At 40.0% G+C, this 14,025-nt stretch overlaps 1 protein-coding gene across 1 annotated transcript; it reads right to left on the minus strand.

The window, feature by feature from the left end:
• Positions 1-503: 503 nt before the first annotated feature.
• On the minus strand, positions 504-11,581 carry LOC109145125 (fragile X mental retardation 1 neighbor protein-like). Its single transcript, XM_039571752.1, has 7 exons — positions 11,526-11,581; positions 10,412-10,483; positions 8,325-8,438; positions 6,629-6,763; positions 3,927-4,023; positions 1,307-1,461; positions 504-609 (listed from the first exon to the last, which is right to left on the minus strand). Exons 2-6 carry the CDS (start codon positions 10,479-10,481, stop codon positions 1,344-1,346), a joined length of 534 nt encoding a protein of 177 aa, XP_039427686.1. The 5' UTR covers positions 10,482-10,483; positions 11,526-11,581; the 3' UTR covers positions 504-609; positions 1,307-1,343.
• Positions 11,582-14,025: the final 2,444 nt, after the last annotated feature.

A 14,025-nucleotide genomic window follows, 5' to 3' on the forward strand; every position in this document is an offset into this window, starting at 1 on the left:
TCAAAAAAAGTTGTGTGGTGCAGCGATACCCAGCGGAGAGAACAACTCCAGAGACAACACTCCCGCAGTTTCCTTAAGTACTTTGCATTTTTGCCAAGCATATCTTTAAAGCAATTGCCCAACAACAGATTTCCCAAATCCTCTGTAGCCTGGTAAAGAACTGGCTGTTCTCCTCAGCAAGAGTAGCACTACTGTACTACGGGGCCATCCAATACAGAACCAGAGCAAGCTTCCTCTCTCCAATTTAATGAGTGACAACACTCCCTTAATCTTTTTCTAAGACTGACCCCTAAGCTGAGTTTGGCACATAACTGGTGTCTTTATATCCCTCCACAGGGATGCTACTCTGTGAAAGGAACACTGACTTTACTATTCAGGGGTTGCCATAAGCAGTTTGCCTTTCAGTGTTACCAGTGGTTTTTTTGTACAGGAGGTATGGAACAAGTGCAAGAAACTAGAATGAAAAACTTTTACTGCAAAATCAATAGTATTATCAAGGGTTAACAACTTTGTATTACTTCAGTGCTAAAACAAAACGTGTCATTTTCTGGGAGATAGTCAAATAATCCTGGTGTCTTCTGTTTGATCTTCAGGATCAGGTGGTTGTTCCTATACACCAAAGGGAGAAAAAAAATCCCAAACATGAGTATAACTCGATTTAGGGACACCTTTACATTTCTGCCAGATCAATACTATCCCTGAAATATTTCCTTGTTGTCTAATGACCTCCCTGACACTTTTTTATTTCATTGTGACGTTCAGTGGGCTATAGTTTGGCATGGTCACATGAAGTAAATAGCATTTCACTCTCAAATTACATTTATTTCAGTAGTCAATTGCTCTTCAGCATTCAGGAAGAATGCCAAGAATGCCAAGATGTGGAGCTATGGGAATGCTTCAGCTAAAAAGCACCCCTATCCATACGGAAAGACAGGCTGTTCAATGTCTGTAAATGGACCTGCCTCTCCTGAAAGCAGCAAACCCATTGCTTTTCCACTTTCTCATGCAACAATTTGCACATGACATAAGGAACACTGAAGTGGCAGAGGGCTTTAACCTCAGACTGTCCATGGCTCTGCTGTCAGCTGGCAGCCCAGGACAGCAATCAAATTCTTGCAAACTCATTACTTCTCCCACAACAGAAAGGTGATCCCTGAAGGTGATCCCTGACAAGCAGTGCCTTTGGACAATGTCTACTGCACTGGGAGGCAGCAGGTATTGGGTAGTGCATATCTTTAGTATTCTACACAGACTCAACAGAACAACCCTAAACTTAGAACAAAAGAATACCCCAAAGTTAGTTTACCTTCTTTTTTTTCTTGTCCTTTTGGTTCTTTCTTAAGTCAGTCCAGTAAATGGCGATGAATCTCTTCATCATGAGTCTTTTTCCCACGTGCTCTTTTTTCCCGTGCAATTTTCTGTACTTTTTTGCTTATCCTTTGTAAAGGATTGATACACGGACTGCAACATATTAAAACAGCTGAAATTGGTTGACTTCCAACGAAGGAATTTAGAGAAGGTCACCTAGACTTCAGCCATGAAATCCTAGCTCCAGTGAAAAAACTCACAAAGCTATAGTTGACCTCAGGGACCACCATAAGACTCATCACCAGAAGAAAGATAAAGGTGAGGAAAAACATTTCTGTGCTTTTCCCATTTCTTACATTTTCTTCATGAATTTCACCTTCTGATTCAGGGAATAATTTGGGATTGAAAATACCTTTAAGATCATCAGTCTCAACCATTAACCCAGCACTGCCCAGTCCACACAAGGCACACGCAGGCCTGGGGCTCCCCTTGCTGCCCAGCTCCTCCTGGGAGAGGATCTCCTGCACAGGGTTGCTCGTCTCATCCCCAGCAGGCAAGGATGGGGAGACAGTGCAACCACAACCAGAATTTTCCCCAGTAAGAACTCAACAAAATTCTGTGGGCTGCTTGCCGCAGCTGTACTAGGGATTGGGCAGGAATGAACACTTTTCTAATTCTATTTTTAAAATCAACACAATATCATTCAAAAGTAGCGCTATTTAAGTGCACCTGCATTTTTCTAACCTTTAGTGTTTTAACCTGTCCTTGCATGTGGTTCTTAAAGCAGACTAACAAAACTGAGAGGAATAAGGTAGACTGGCACATTTAAGGACACAGCAAAGGTATCAGAGCACAGCTCTAGACAGGAGGTACTGTGTTGATAGCACACAAGGGAAATTGGCAGTTGGCAGGGAACAGACGTGTAGATTCTGCTTCCTGCATGAAAAACACCATTGGAAGGAGGCAAACAGTTTGTCCATGGGGATGTGGAAAGTAACAAAGCCTCATTGGCTTGGGAAATTACTAGAGTTGATCAAGTGTGGCAAGGAGAGGAGTACTCAGCTCCCTCTATCAATTATACAGGAATTCCATGCTCCTACATGTTCTTTGTTCAGCCATGGTATAGAAACCTTGTAATTTACTTTAGAAGAGTCAAAGTGGAGTTAAACAATTATCCCAAATTTCATCAGCAAAAGTTCTCTTATTTTTTTTTCATAACTCTAGAGAACAATTTTCACTTTTGTGCACACCAGTTACAGTACAGATTTGGCACTGTACATAGGACTCTCAACAATGACTGTAGAATGTTGAAAACAAAAGAATTTGTATCCAAAGAGAAGGTTTTTGGCTTATTAAAGGAATGTTTTTCAAAGCTCTATCAACTGTCTCTAAAACTGTTAAAACTTAAAGTTACAGTGAGATTGGTTTGCACCTTTCCCAGAACTCAAATATATGATGTTGGAAATCTAAACCATTTAGCATCTGGTTAATTACTGCATTAAAAAACAAAGCAAAAAACCAAGTCATAGCAGAAGAGCAAAATTCCTAGTTTCACTGGCTATGAAAAAACACAGAAATGATCATTTAAACATTAATGTGAATTCTCCCAAAACGAACACATATTAATTCATTTTCCAGAAAATTTATGATAATTTCATGTTGATTCTTTGCCTCCTGTTTTCAGAGTCACTGATGACTCAGTGCAGCTATCTGTATGCTGAGCATCAGCTGTTGAGCACAGTGTAAGATGTAATGTGGAGATTTTCACAGCAGGTTTTGTCAAAATGTGGGACTCCACAGCAAACAGCCATCTGCTAAGCAGCCTCATTAGTAAAGTCTACGTGTGTGTGTATACATGCAAGTATATGATCCCACACAGACTACTATGTCTTAGCAGAGCAAAAGTTTAACACTTGGAGGGAAAAATCTTCACTAAAAAGACAATTCTGTCATATTAACCAAGTTGTAGCACCAGCCATTCAATATGAACTACTACCCAAGCAGAATAAAGCATAGTTATGTTAATTCATTCCATCAGTTTAATGACCTTGATGTTGTGGAGTTTCCATTTTCCCTGTATCCTGAGAACACATACACATGCTGAAACTCTTCACAGTATCAAACACTAAACTGCTTGCAGCTCATAGGCTGTAATGTGCCCTATACATTAAAAACCCCACACTGCATGTTAGAAGCATTAGAGAAAATTAATTCCCAACTCCCAGCTCATCTCTCTTACTCTATTCAGGTCTCATACTTTGTTCTTCCCTTCCTTGTCTTACTGCAGAACTCCAGGTCTATCCTGGAGGGGTCTGCTTTCGTGTTTGACGTGCAACTTTCCAAGCAAGTGAAGTAAGATTAAGTCCAAGTCTTTTATATCCAGGTCTTTAGAAAGAGTACTGGGGCATTAAATAACCTTTTTTTTCCTTAAGACAAATTGACTCTCTGTTTTATGTAGCTTCAAAACAGAAGGACTCATCTTTTATGTTTGAACATTAGTTTCCTGCCCTTTTTTTCCCCAATCTTTTCTCCCCTCACCTACTTCAAAGATGTCAGTTCTCCATATTTTCACCATTTAGAAACAGTAATTCATAAATCTGGTCTGCTCTAACACTTACCTTCTCTGCAAAAAGGCACAGCAACAGATTGGTAGAAACCCCAAAATCAAAAATCCTCCTCCGGCAAGCAAAACCACTCGAATGGCCAGCTGCACATCTGTAGAGGCAGCAGAAGTTTGCATTAGTTCTGAATAATTCTGATACAGGCACTGAGGGTCAGGTGACAGAATCAGCCTCTAAGACAGACATCTTTACTGCCATGAAGTCACAGCCATGTTGCTACTTAGCTCAGACAGATGATTTGTCAGCAAAGCTCTGACAGCACTCACACCTTAAGACACACTCATACCTGAAGACTTTAGTAAATGCCAAGGAAAATTGCCATCTCTCAGATGAATTTAAATTTGGACTCAATGATCACAAGGGTCTTTTCTAACCTAAATGATTCCATAATTCAGCAGCAAAACGGCAAAAAAGTAGGTGTTAGAAATGAGTTCAGATGAGAAAGAACCAGTCTCAAATTTCACTTGAGTTTGAAAAACAGAAGTGTTTGTTTAGTTTCAGAGGCAAGCAGGGTTTGAGTGAGCCCAGGACACAGGGCAGGGTTGAGTGGGGGTAATACATAACAGTGAAGAAAAACAATCAAAGTCCCTTAGCAGCTGCTTTAAGAATGGAGACAAAAATCTTTCAAATGAATTCTGTTTATCTACTTCAGTTCATAGCTTTTCTAGCATTTTCTTAAGGCCTTATTTTATTCCTAGTGAAATTCAAGACAAACCTGCCAACGAGAAGAACCATTCAGTATGCAGCCTGTGACCAGCTTACAAGCACAACTGCCATGAGTTTAATATCTGCTAAGTGCTTCTGTTTTGTCAACAGATTGCTACAAGGCAAACAGTAAGTGTTTGCATTTTCTTTGGACATATGCTGTACATCCAGGAGCATTCACGGAGCTCATTAATCTATGAACAAATAATTCTGTAAAATAGTCAGCCCTTGATATTGATGCCCAACCAATCAAAGCCTAACTGGAATGAGGAATCAAGCAGTCACAGCTGAGTAAGCATATTTAATTTTAAAATTTGCTTGAGTATGTATCTTAAAAAAATGAGCAGACAAGCTATAATTTTCACTGTACAGCTTTTCTTCTTGCTGTAGTGAAGTGTCTTTTATACTTAATATAAAGGCCCAAGCTGGGAATGAATGTTATTAAAACATTTAATTTCTGTCATACGCCCCTAACTAACTAACAGATTCTGATGGCATCACACTGGATAATACTTTCTTCAATCAAAAATTATCTAGCTAGTAGCAGCTACACGTGCCCCAGCACTGGAATGTGGAGCTGCTCAAGCACAAGAAAAATTTCAAAGTCTTATCCTGACCTCAGCTTGCTCCTGAAGAAGCACAAACAAGAGAAAGTGAATTCATGTTAGCTGACAAGTAACCTTGGGGTTTTATATTTGTATTAAGTTGTCTCTTGCTAAAAATTGGGGTATTACCTCTGAAATCAATGGAACTATGCTGAATTATACCAGGAAGAACTAAATAATTAAATTCTACATTATGGTTTCTTTTTACTAACTTAACATCCATGTTTGGCAAGACTGCTTGTGTCTGAAAACTCTTCCTACATTGTTGGTTGGCTGTCCTTGGAGAAATTCAAAATTTGACTGGACACAGTCCCTGGCAAACCTGTTGCAGCTGATTTTGGTAGAATAGGGAGGATTAACTCTATGGTTGTGAGAGGTCCTTTCCACACCCAATAATTCTCTCTCCAATAAAACATCTCTAAATTATTTGCTTTTTTCAGTTTGTTGAAGCAACCTCACCATGAAAAGAAACAACTGTTTCTAGAAAGCTATACAAACAGGAAAAATTTATGATAAAAATTGAGGTTTGATAGAACCCTTTCAGTAGACCAAAGACAACCATGGAGTTATAAGCAAAGATAGGTCTACAAAAAATACTTTTTTGCATTCCTTCATATGAGAAAAAAAAAATCATGCCCACCAAGTTGATGCTTAAAGGAAAAAAAGGAGGTAAAATGTAATGTTAAGGCTGTAACTTGACAACACAGAACCACTGACGTTTTGTTTGTAAGAGAATTCCACAGGTCAAGTAGATGAATCTTCCTCTTGAAGCACGGCTACTACCAATATGAGATCAAGTGAGTTGTGTCCTGTTATATCCAAGTCTTGAAAACCTCCAAGGTTGGAGACTTCATCCCCTTTCTGATGAACTTTTTTGCCCTAATGTCTGAACTAAACTTCCCAAGCATCAGTCAGTGGCAATTCCCACTTGTTAAATCATCTGGTTCTTCCAGGAAGAATTTGTGACTCTCATCTTAGTAACTTCTCTTCTACACAGTTCAGCAGCTATTAAATAGCCAATCAGCCTCCTCTTCACCTTGTAAAATACATCCAGTTCCTTCACTTTTCTTCAGAGCACTTTAATGGAGTTACTACTTTGGATGAACTCCCACTTTCCACAAACAAAGCCTTTACTTCATTCTTTGTACTGACATACGTGACTATATTTATTCATATAGCACTTGTTCTTTGCTCCAAGATATCTAGAAAATTTTCTACCAATTAATTGATTCCTTTATTACTATAGATGAAGAAATGCATGCAAGCTTACAATTACTTTAAAGAGAGGGGTGTCCTGAAAAGCTGAAGGTATAAACAGCAGCAAGAACTGTATTGTGTGACCAGGAGCAGGATTTGTCAGGAGGCAGTAGCCCAGAGCAGCACACTCACCGTCTCTCACTGGCATGTAGCACTGCTCATCCTGCCCAATTTTGAAAGGACAGCAGTGATTTTTTGAGCATTCAGACATATTCCGGCCTTCTACAGGACATGGAGTTAGGAGTCGCTCGTTGCTGAGGCGGCAAGCTTTAAAAAGAAAAAAAAAGAATAAATTAGGTAAGGTGTCTATCCTGGGAGCAATGTGAAACAGAAGGAAGCCATCACTTTGGTGTCTCTAGCATGTTTTGATTAATTAAATCTGCCAGAAAACAGCATCACCGACGTTCACGTATGTTCTTTCCCAAAACCTAACCAATTTTTATATTGAAATTAGCAGAAGAGCTAAATCACGTCATAGAAAATCTTTAGTAATTTGCTTTTTTCTGTAAGAATCTATTACAAAGCTGAATCTAAACACCGTTGTGCCACTTTATTGTACTTAGGTTTGTAAAGTAAGTGAAAAAGACAAATTAAATTTTCTGACTGTACTGTTTCTAATTAAAAAAACACCAGAAATTTAAGGCTCTTTTTTTTTTTTTCCTGAAGGACTATATTGCAATTAACCATCTTTGTTTGACAGTTATTATTTGTTTCTACAAGCAGCTGAAAATCAGCTGATAGGAAAAACCCCCCACAACATCCAATCCAGTTATTGAACAATGTATTTTAGCAATTTTTGAGATATTCTATTTATTACCAGATTTATTGATAATCATGAGATACTCTGTGGGAATGGCTTAAATGTGTAGGATAGTTATAAACAGTAGATGTCTCTGAATATTTGATTCCTATAAAACATCATATCACATCCCTTATGTTATACAGCAACTGCAAAGCATTGTTTGGTTCCAACAATGCCCCCAGGACTGGTGGTCTTGTCAGTCTTACATTTATCAGAGACATTACTGGTAGCCAAACTGAGTTTGTTAAATGGGGGGATCAGGATCTTCACCAGTCCTTTGTGTTTACTTAGGGCTACATGTGAGCAATAGTGGTGGAGGCACACTGATATTAATGCAGAAACATATCAAGTGAAAAGTAGCATTTCTGCTTCTCCTTCCTATTGGTCTGTGGTCTGGTTATGGAACCAGGCCGGCAGTTTTTATATATAACAAATCATTTCTGTACTCATAAAGATGATCTTTCTTTTTGATATTAGCAAATTAGTGTTGTGATTTCCATCTCAATAATTTTATGAAATAATGTAGTTCTTGTAATTTAACTTCAGCAGTCCAAAGGTGAGTGGATCATTCTAAACTAACAGGCCTGAAGCCTTCCTTAGCCAGAAGAAGTGGGAGAGACACCCATGTGGGACAAAATCCTTCTCTCATTTAGGCTGTGCCAAATTCTCTTTTCTCTCTGCGTGCATGTGGGAAGACTAGAAAACTCGGTCAGATAAGATACAACAAAGCTAAGCATGGTGGATCTTATGTCAAACTTTCAGCATAATTTCAGCATTTCCAGCACAGTCACATCAGTGGTGATGGAGGGTTTTGCAGGAGGGTAGGAATGCAAACAAATCTTTGATTGTTCCAAAGAGGCACTTAGCAATCCCATTTTCAAGAGCTCTAGTGATTTTTACAGTATTAGACCGAGGGTTTTAAACACATTAAATGCTGACAGGTAGGGGAGGGAGGGTGGACTGGAAATGAGACACAAGTGGGAAGGGAAGAGAAAAACAATGCTGCAGTGGTGAAGTGACACTTACTCATTGGCCTGAAGAAGCTTAAGAAAGATTCAAATACACCTTTCATTGTCATGTTAGGTTTGCTGGGTGCCTCTCCACTCTGTTCTGAACCAGTCTGAATCGGTGCTGCAAGAACTGAAGGTTCATAATGATTAGCTCATTACCATCAAAACTATCCATAATTAATTAAAGCAATGACATTTTCATACTGATTATCACTCATTAGGAAGGCATTTACAGTCATCAGGAACTGTGTCTACTGATGGCTAGCAAGGTTAAGCACAGATGTCTTTCTGTTGTATTCACTTATATTGCTTTAAATTGCTTCATGAACCACAATGAGTAAAGAACTAAAGCTGTAAAATTTAAATTAAAGAATCCATTCAGGTGGAAATTGTCAAGGATAAAAAGCCCTGCTGCTCACCTATGAGGCGCAGGTGACATGAAAATGCTTTGCTGTATCTATAGTTATATTTCTCCTATGCACATGAGCAGAACTTTCAGCTTTTTAGATAAAGATCAGACCCCAGTTAAAACACAGAAAAACGGTGAAAGGCACCTTTATCAGACACATGCACACAAACATGCATCTATCCCAGCATCTTATTTCAGACAGTGACCTACTGCAGTTGCACAGAAAAGAGCAAAACATCCCTAAATATAGAGGAACTGCACTGTTTACAAAAAAGCTACTGATTTCTTACTCTGGGACTTCCCAATCACCTTTCATTTACACTATTCTAAAAAAATATAGCATCAGTAAACCTTCCTGCCTCCCTACATCTCTTTTTCATTAAACCAAAAGTGCAAATCACAGTAGGACTCCACTGGCAATCAACCACTCCCCAAGGAGGGGGAAAAAAGAGACCCAGTATTCCCACCTGCTTGCCCTTTTTCCCTCCGTGAGAGAAATTTAAACCATCACCACTTTAATAGCTTTCAGTGATGGAGTCTGCTGAAAGCCATTTCGTGGTGTTAGACTTCCTTGTGAAGAGAAGTGAGGTCACAGCCTAACCAAAAACTAAGGTATTGAACAGCTTCAATCTTTTGGATAATTCTTCAGCTAACAGCATCAGGAGCATAAATTCCCTGCTTGTCCTGGGGCACAACTTGCCTCTTCTGTGCCATACAAAACTCCCTCGGGAAAAAGAAGAACAGAGTAGAGAGAACTGAAGGTAATGTCAAAATAGAGAATCTGAAACTATCATGTGACAGAAATGTGACCACCCAAGCTCACACTGACAGCTATGTCATGGGGCCTCTCTCCTTGCTGGTAAACAGGACAGAACAGAACATTTTGAAGACTTTGTAATGACTTCATAGGAAGTTCATGAGATGAGGTTTCCAAAATTCAGTTTGGTAAGATTTATCTGAAAACCATGGCTGCCCTACACATTAGTCTGTCATATGAGGGTTTAAAGAGACATGAGCCATATACCCAGGTTTAATGGCCATTGCTGTACTTAGACGTTTGTATCTATGTCAGAGCTCACACCCACCCTGGAAGCCTTTTGCAACGACACAGCAACTGCCAGCCTTTCACTAAGAGATGAAAAGGCTCAGAGGTCTGGTTTCTCAATGCATTAAGGATCAAGTGCAAACATGTTTGGACTGATCCTTTATACATGTGTCAGATGACCAAACAACTTCTGTTGTGAGTGCAAGTTATCAGATAAAAACCTTTCTAATTACTTTGAGTCATCTGCTGTAGTAAGCAAATACATCAATTCTCAACAGACTGTAAGAACACCTTTAATAGAATGCTAAAAAAGAAGTCGAGGTGGAGGAAAAAAAGGAGAACCTATAATTGGGGAAAAAAATAGAAAAATCTATCATCAACTGTAAAATAAAAGCAAGTTGCACTGCCAGGGATGAAATAAACAGCATGTATTTCTTGTAGAGGTGCACAGAGGGAAATGGGAACTACAGTTGTAGGAAAAGAATTTTTTTGCCCTATTTAGGTCTCAGAACTGAGCAATCCAATCTGAAGTAATTGCTTGTAATATTTCTCTGTATTTTCCAGTCCAAGACAACAAAACCTGCAAATTTCTTGCTAGTAAATGTACTTGCTCCTTCTTTGACAATGCTTTTGTCCTTGCAATACTCACGTGAATGGATGCTACAAAGCAGGAGCAGGACCATGAAGACCCACGCTCGACGGGTGCCAAAGGGCAGCATTACTGCAATAAAACCAAGAGTAATAGTGGGTATAGGGTCCTGCATAAAACAAATTATTCATCCTAACTTCATATTTATGGGTTGGAGCAAACCTCAGAGTTGACTGCTGCACAGAGCAGGAGTGCCTTTTTTTGCAAGAAAGAGGAGGCCAAAACCCATTGAAAATATATGCGTATATATTGGCAATAAATGATATTGAAGAAATTACTCATTTAAAGAAAGTCTAAAGGAAGGCATCTTGTTAACAGAGACTAGCCAAAAAACTATCTTTCTGAAGAGTCCCAGAGCTGGACATCTGGAACTTAAAAAGACAATTTTTAGCTAAAAATTTTAACCCAAGTTTAATGAACAAAATCAAGAGTGAAGAATGAATAATTTTTGAAAGCTTAAAGCTGAATTCTAGTTTAGCTCATTGAATTCTTCACTCTTTTTCATTTGGAGCATATGAAGTGCTTTGGATAACATTTTCAAAAGGTGGTTCAAAATGCTATTATGGACAAAATACTTCTAGAAATCCCCATGTGATTCATAGTAATTTAACAGCAGGTTTAAGCTGAGTTTTGTAACCCCAAGCAGCCCCTGATGACTGCTTTCCCAGATGCTGTATTTCACTTTGCCTGCCCCTCCTGTTTTACCCTAAAAAGGTCTTTTTTTGATTTTTACCACTTAGTTGTAAAGATAGCTTAAACCTAGAGACAATTTATTAGTGTTGGTGAGGGGAGAACCCCATTTTTTGTACAGGGAAAAGACTGACAGCATTTCACACGGACATTGCCCTTTGAAGGGTCAGCTCTTCCTGCACTCCTGCTGCTCAGTGAGGAAAGCTTCCCTGCCCTTGGATGCACTCGTGCTATAGAGGAATATACACACATGTTCTGTCCCATGGAGAAAGTACTTTGGTAATGTGAAATTATTTCTTAAGAGGACAGGAATCAGGTTTTCCAAGAGACTTACTAAAATCTAATACCACTCATGATAAATTGGGAAAACAAGGGAGAAGGAAAATAAGATAAAGAGAAAATTCTTGTTCTTGCCATTACTTACTTCTTTTGCTGTCTCCTCCAGCCCTGTTGGAGCAGGGCACGAGCAGCTCCCCAGGGTGCAGCAACTGCAGACTGCCCCAACAACCGTGGAACCAAAGCATGTCACAGTGACCACCCCGTGTTCAGGTGCATGGAACAGGATGGACCAACAGAGGGGCCAGAAAAAACTCAAATGTGTTTGGGGAAAAATCAGCCCCTGCTGAGACTGTTAGGAAAGCCTCTCAAGTCTTCTAATTGACCAAGTTAAAAACAAGTTTATACTTTTACCAGTTACACTCCAGTGTACAATACAGAAACATCACCTAATTGTGCAAACTGGGTAATAGATAAGAGATCAAAATACACTCCTCTCAAATAAAAGTTTGGTCAGAATGCTTAAGTTAGAGCTTCTCACTAAGCTGAATTAATTAGGTAAGAGCATCGCACCATTGCTTCACCAAATATTTGCACACTTGAAACACAAATCTGACACATATCTTTCTTAGACCCGGAAAGCCAACCCCATCCTGGGCTGCATCAAAGGGAACATGGCCACCAGGTCACGGGAGGGGATTCTGCCCCTCTGCTCCACTCTGCAACCAGCTCTGGAGATCTGGCCTGATTTCAGCTGGGATAGAGTTAAATTTTCTTCTTTGCAGCTGGTACAGTGCTGTGCCTTGGACTTAGGATGAGAATAATGTTGAAAACACACCAATGTTCAGTTGTTGCTAAGCAGTTCTTGGTCTCAATCAAGGACTTTTGAGTTCCCATGCTCTGGCAGGGGGCAGGTGCACCAGAAGCCGGGAGGGAATATGGCCAGGACAGCCAACCTGGACTGGCCAGAGAGATATTCCACACCATGGCACATCATTCCCAGTATATAAACTGCAGGAACTGGCAGAGAGATGCCGAACACTGCCCAGGGATGGGCTGAGCACTGGTCAGTGTATTGAGCAATTGTATTCTGCATCTCTTGTTCCTCTTGGATTTCATCTCACTTGCTCCTTTTCATTACTGTTACTATATTCTACTGTCTTTCAATTACTAAACTATTCTTGTATCAACCCACAATTTTTACTCTTTTGTTTCCCCTGATTCCCATCCCCACTGGGAGGGTGGAGGGGGAAGAGGGCACTGAGTGAGTGAGCAGCTATGTGGTGTTGCTGGCTGGAGTTTAACCGTAAGTTCCCTCATATGATGGACATGAACCTTTTCAAGCTTGTCCAGAGGGCCATGAAGGTGACCAGAGGCCTGGAACAGCTCTGCTGTGAAGAAGCTGTGAGACCTGGGGTTGTTCAGCCTCGAGAAGGCTCTGGGGACACATTAAGGCCCCTTCCAGTACCTAAAGGGGCTACACGAGAAAGATAGGGAAGACTTTTTAGCAGGGCCTATGCAGAAGGACAAAGGGTAACAGTTTCAAATTAAAGAGACTTTCAGTTTAGACTAGATATAAAGATGAAGTTTTTTACAATGAAGGTTGCCCAGAGAAGCTGTAGATGCCCTGTGCCTGGAAGCATTCCAGGCCAGGTTGGATAGAGCTCTGGGCAACTTGGTCTATAAGATGCCCCTGCCCAAGGCAGAGGTTGGAACTAGATGATCTTTAAGGTCCCTTCCAACCCAGACCTTCTAGAATTCTACCACTTCCATTCCGTTTATTAAGGAAAGGCTCTGAATAGACTAGGAGCAGTGTTTTTAAAATATACAGAAGCCTAAAGTGCAGATGCCATCAAATCAGCAGTTCTCCAAATGGATGGGCTGCCTAAAGCAGTTGCAGTTTGCTAGAACAGCCATCTGAACTGACAAGTGAGCCTGAAAAAACTAATATTCACATGCATGTTTTTTTCCCCTCATTTCAGTTAATTGCATGAGTTTAAAAGGTGGCTCTCTTTAACCTCATTTGTATGCAGCATTAGCTTGCTAAAATAAGCAGTACTACACAGTATCCTCAGTTTCATTGTTTCATTCTACACCCAGACTAGACTCAGTCACTCGCAGCAGTACCAATGAGGAGATACTTGGAAATGTCTGATCCACAAGCCTTCCTTTTCTGAAGCATCACCTACATGAGAGTGAGATTTTCCATGCTGATTTATCCCATGGAACACTCCAGACAGTGTGATGCATTTCTGACGTGGGACTTTTCAGACTGCTAAGTCACAGAAAATTGCCCCCCCCCCCCCCCCATTTTAAATAGAGAACTTAGTGATTTTACTGCATTTAGGATTGTTGACTCCCCTTGCTGTAGCTGTAGTCTACGCCTGAGGCTTGGCCTGAATCCATCAGGCAAAAAAGCACATCCAAATCCCAAACCACCCCAAATGTTTGCTATACCATTTCTGCAACAGTCCAGTTCTTAGCATTTATAGACTACATACATGTGATCATTTTTTGCTTTAAATTAACTGCTTTTATTGGAAACCAGTTTCTTAAATTCAGTGCAAAACCGTAAGAAAACATCTTCTCCTACTGAATTTTCAGTAGATACACAAAATTACCTATGATTGTTGCTCTTTCTTATTATC

Source organism: Corvus cornix, chromosome 4A, assembly GCF_000738735.6.
Source record: "Corvus cornix cornix isolate S_Up_H32 chromosome 4A, ASM73873v5, whole genome shotgun sequence".
Lineage (NCBI taxonomy): Eukaryota > Metazoa > Chordata > Aves > Passeriformes > Corvidae > Corvus > Corvus cornix.

Bases quoted from the DNA above. Each gene is read 5' to 3' on its own strand.
- LOC109145125 (XM_039571752.1), bottom strand. From the start codon at position 10,481: ATGCTGCCCTTTGGCACCCGTCGAGCGTGGGTCTTCATGGTCCTGCTC. The intron at 8,439-10,411 runs GTGAGTATTGCA...ATGAACCTTCAG, and splicing joins GCTTTGTAGCATCCATTCAC to TTCTTGCAGCACCGATTCAG. The intron at 4,024-6,628 runs GTGAGTGTGCTG...CTGCCTCTACAG, and splicing joins CTACATGCCAGTGAGAGACG to ATGTGCAGCTGGCCATTCGA.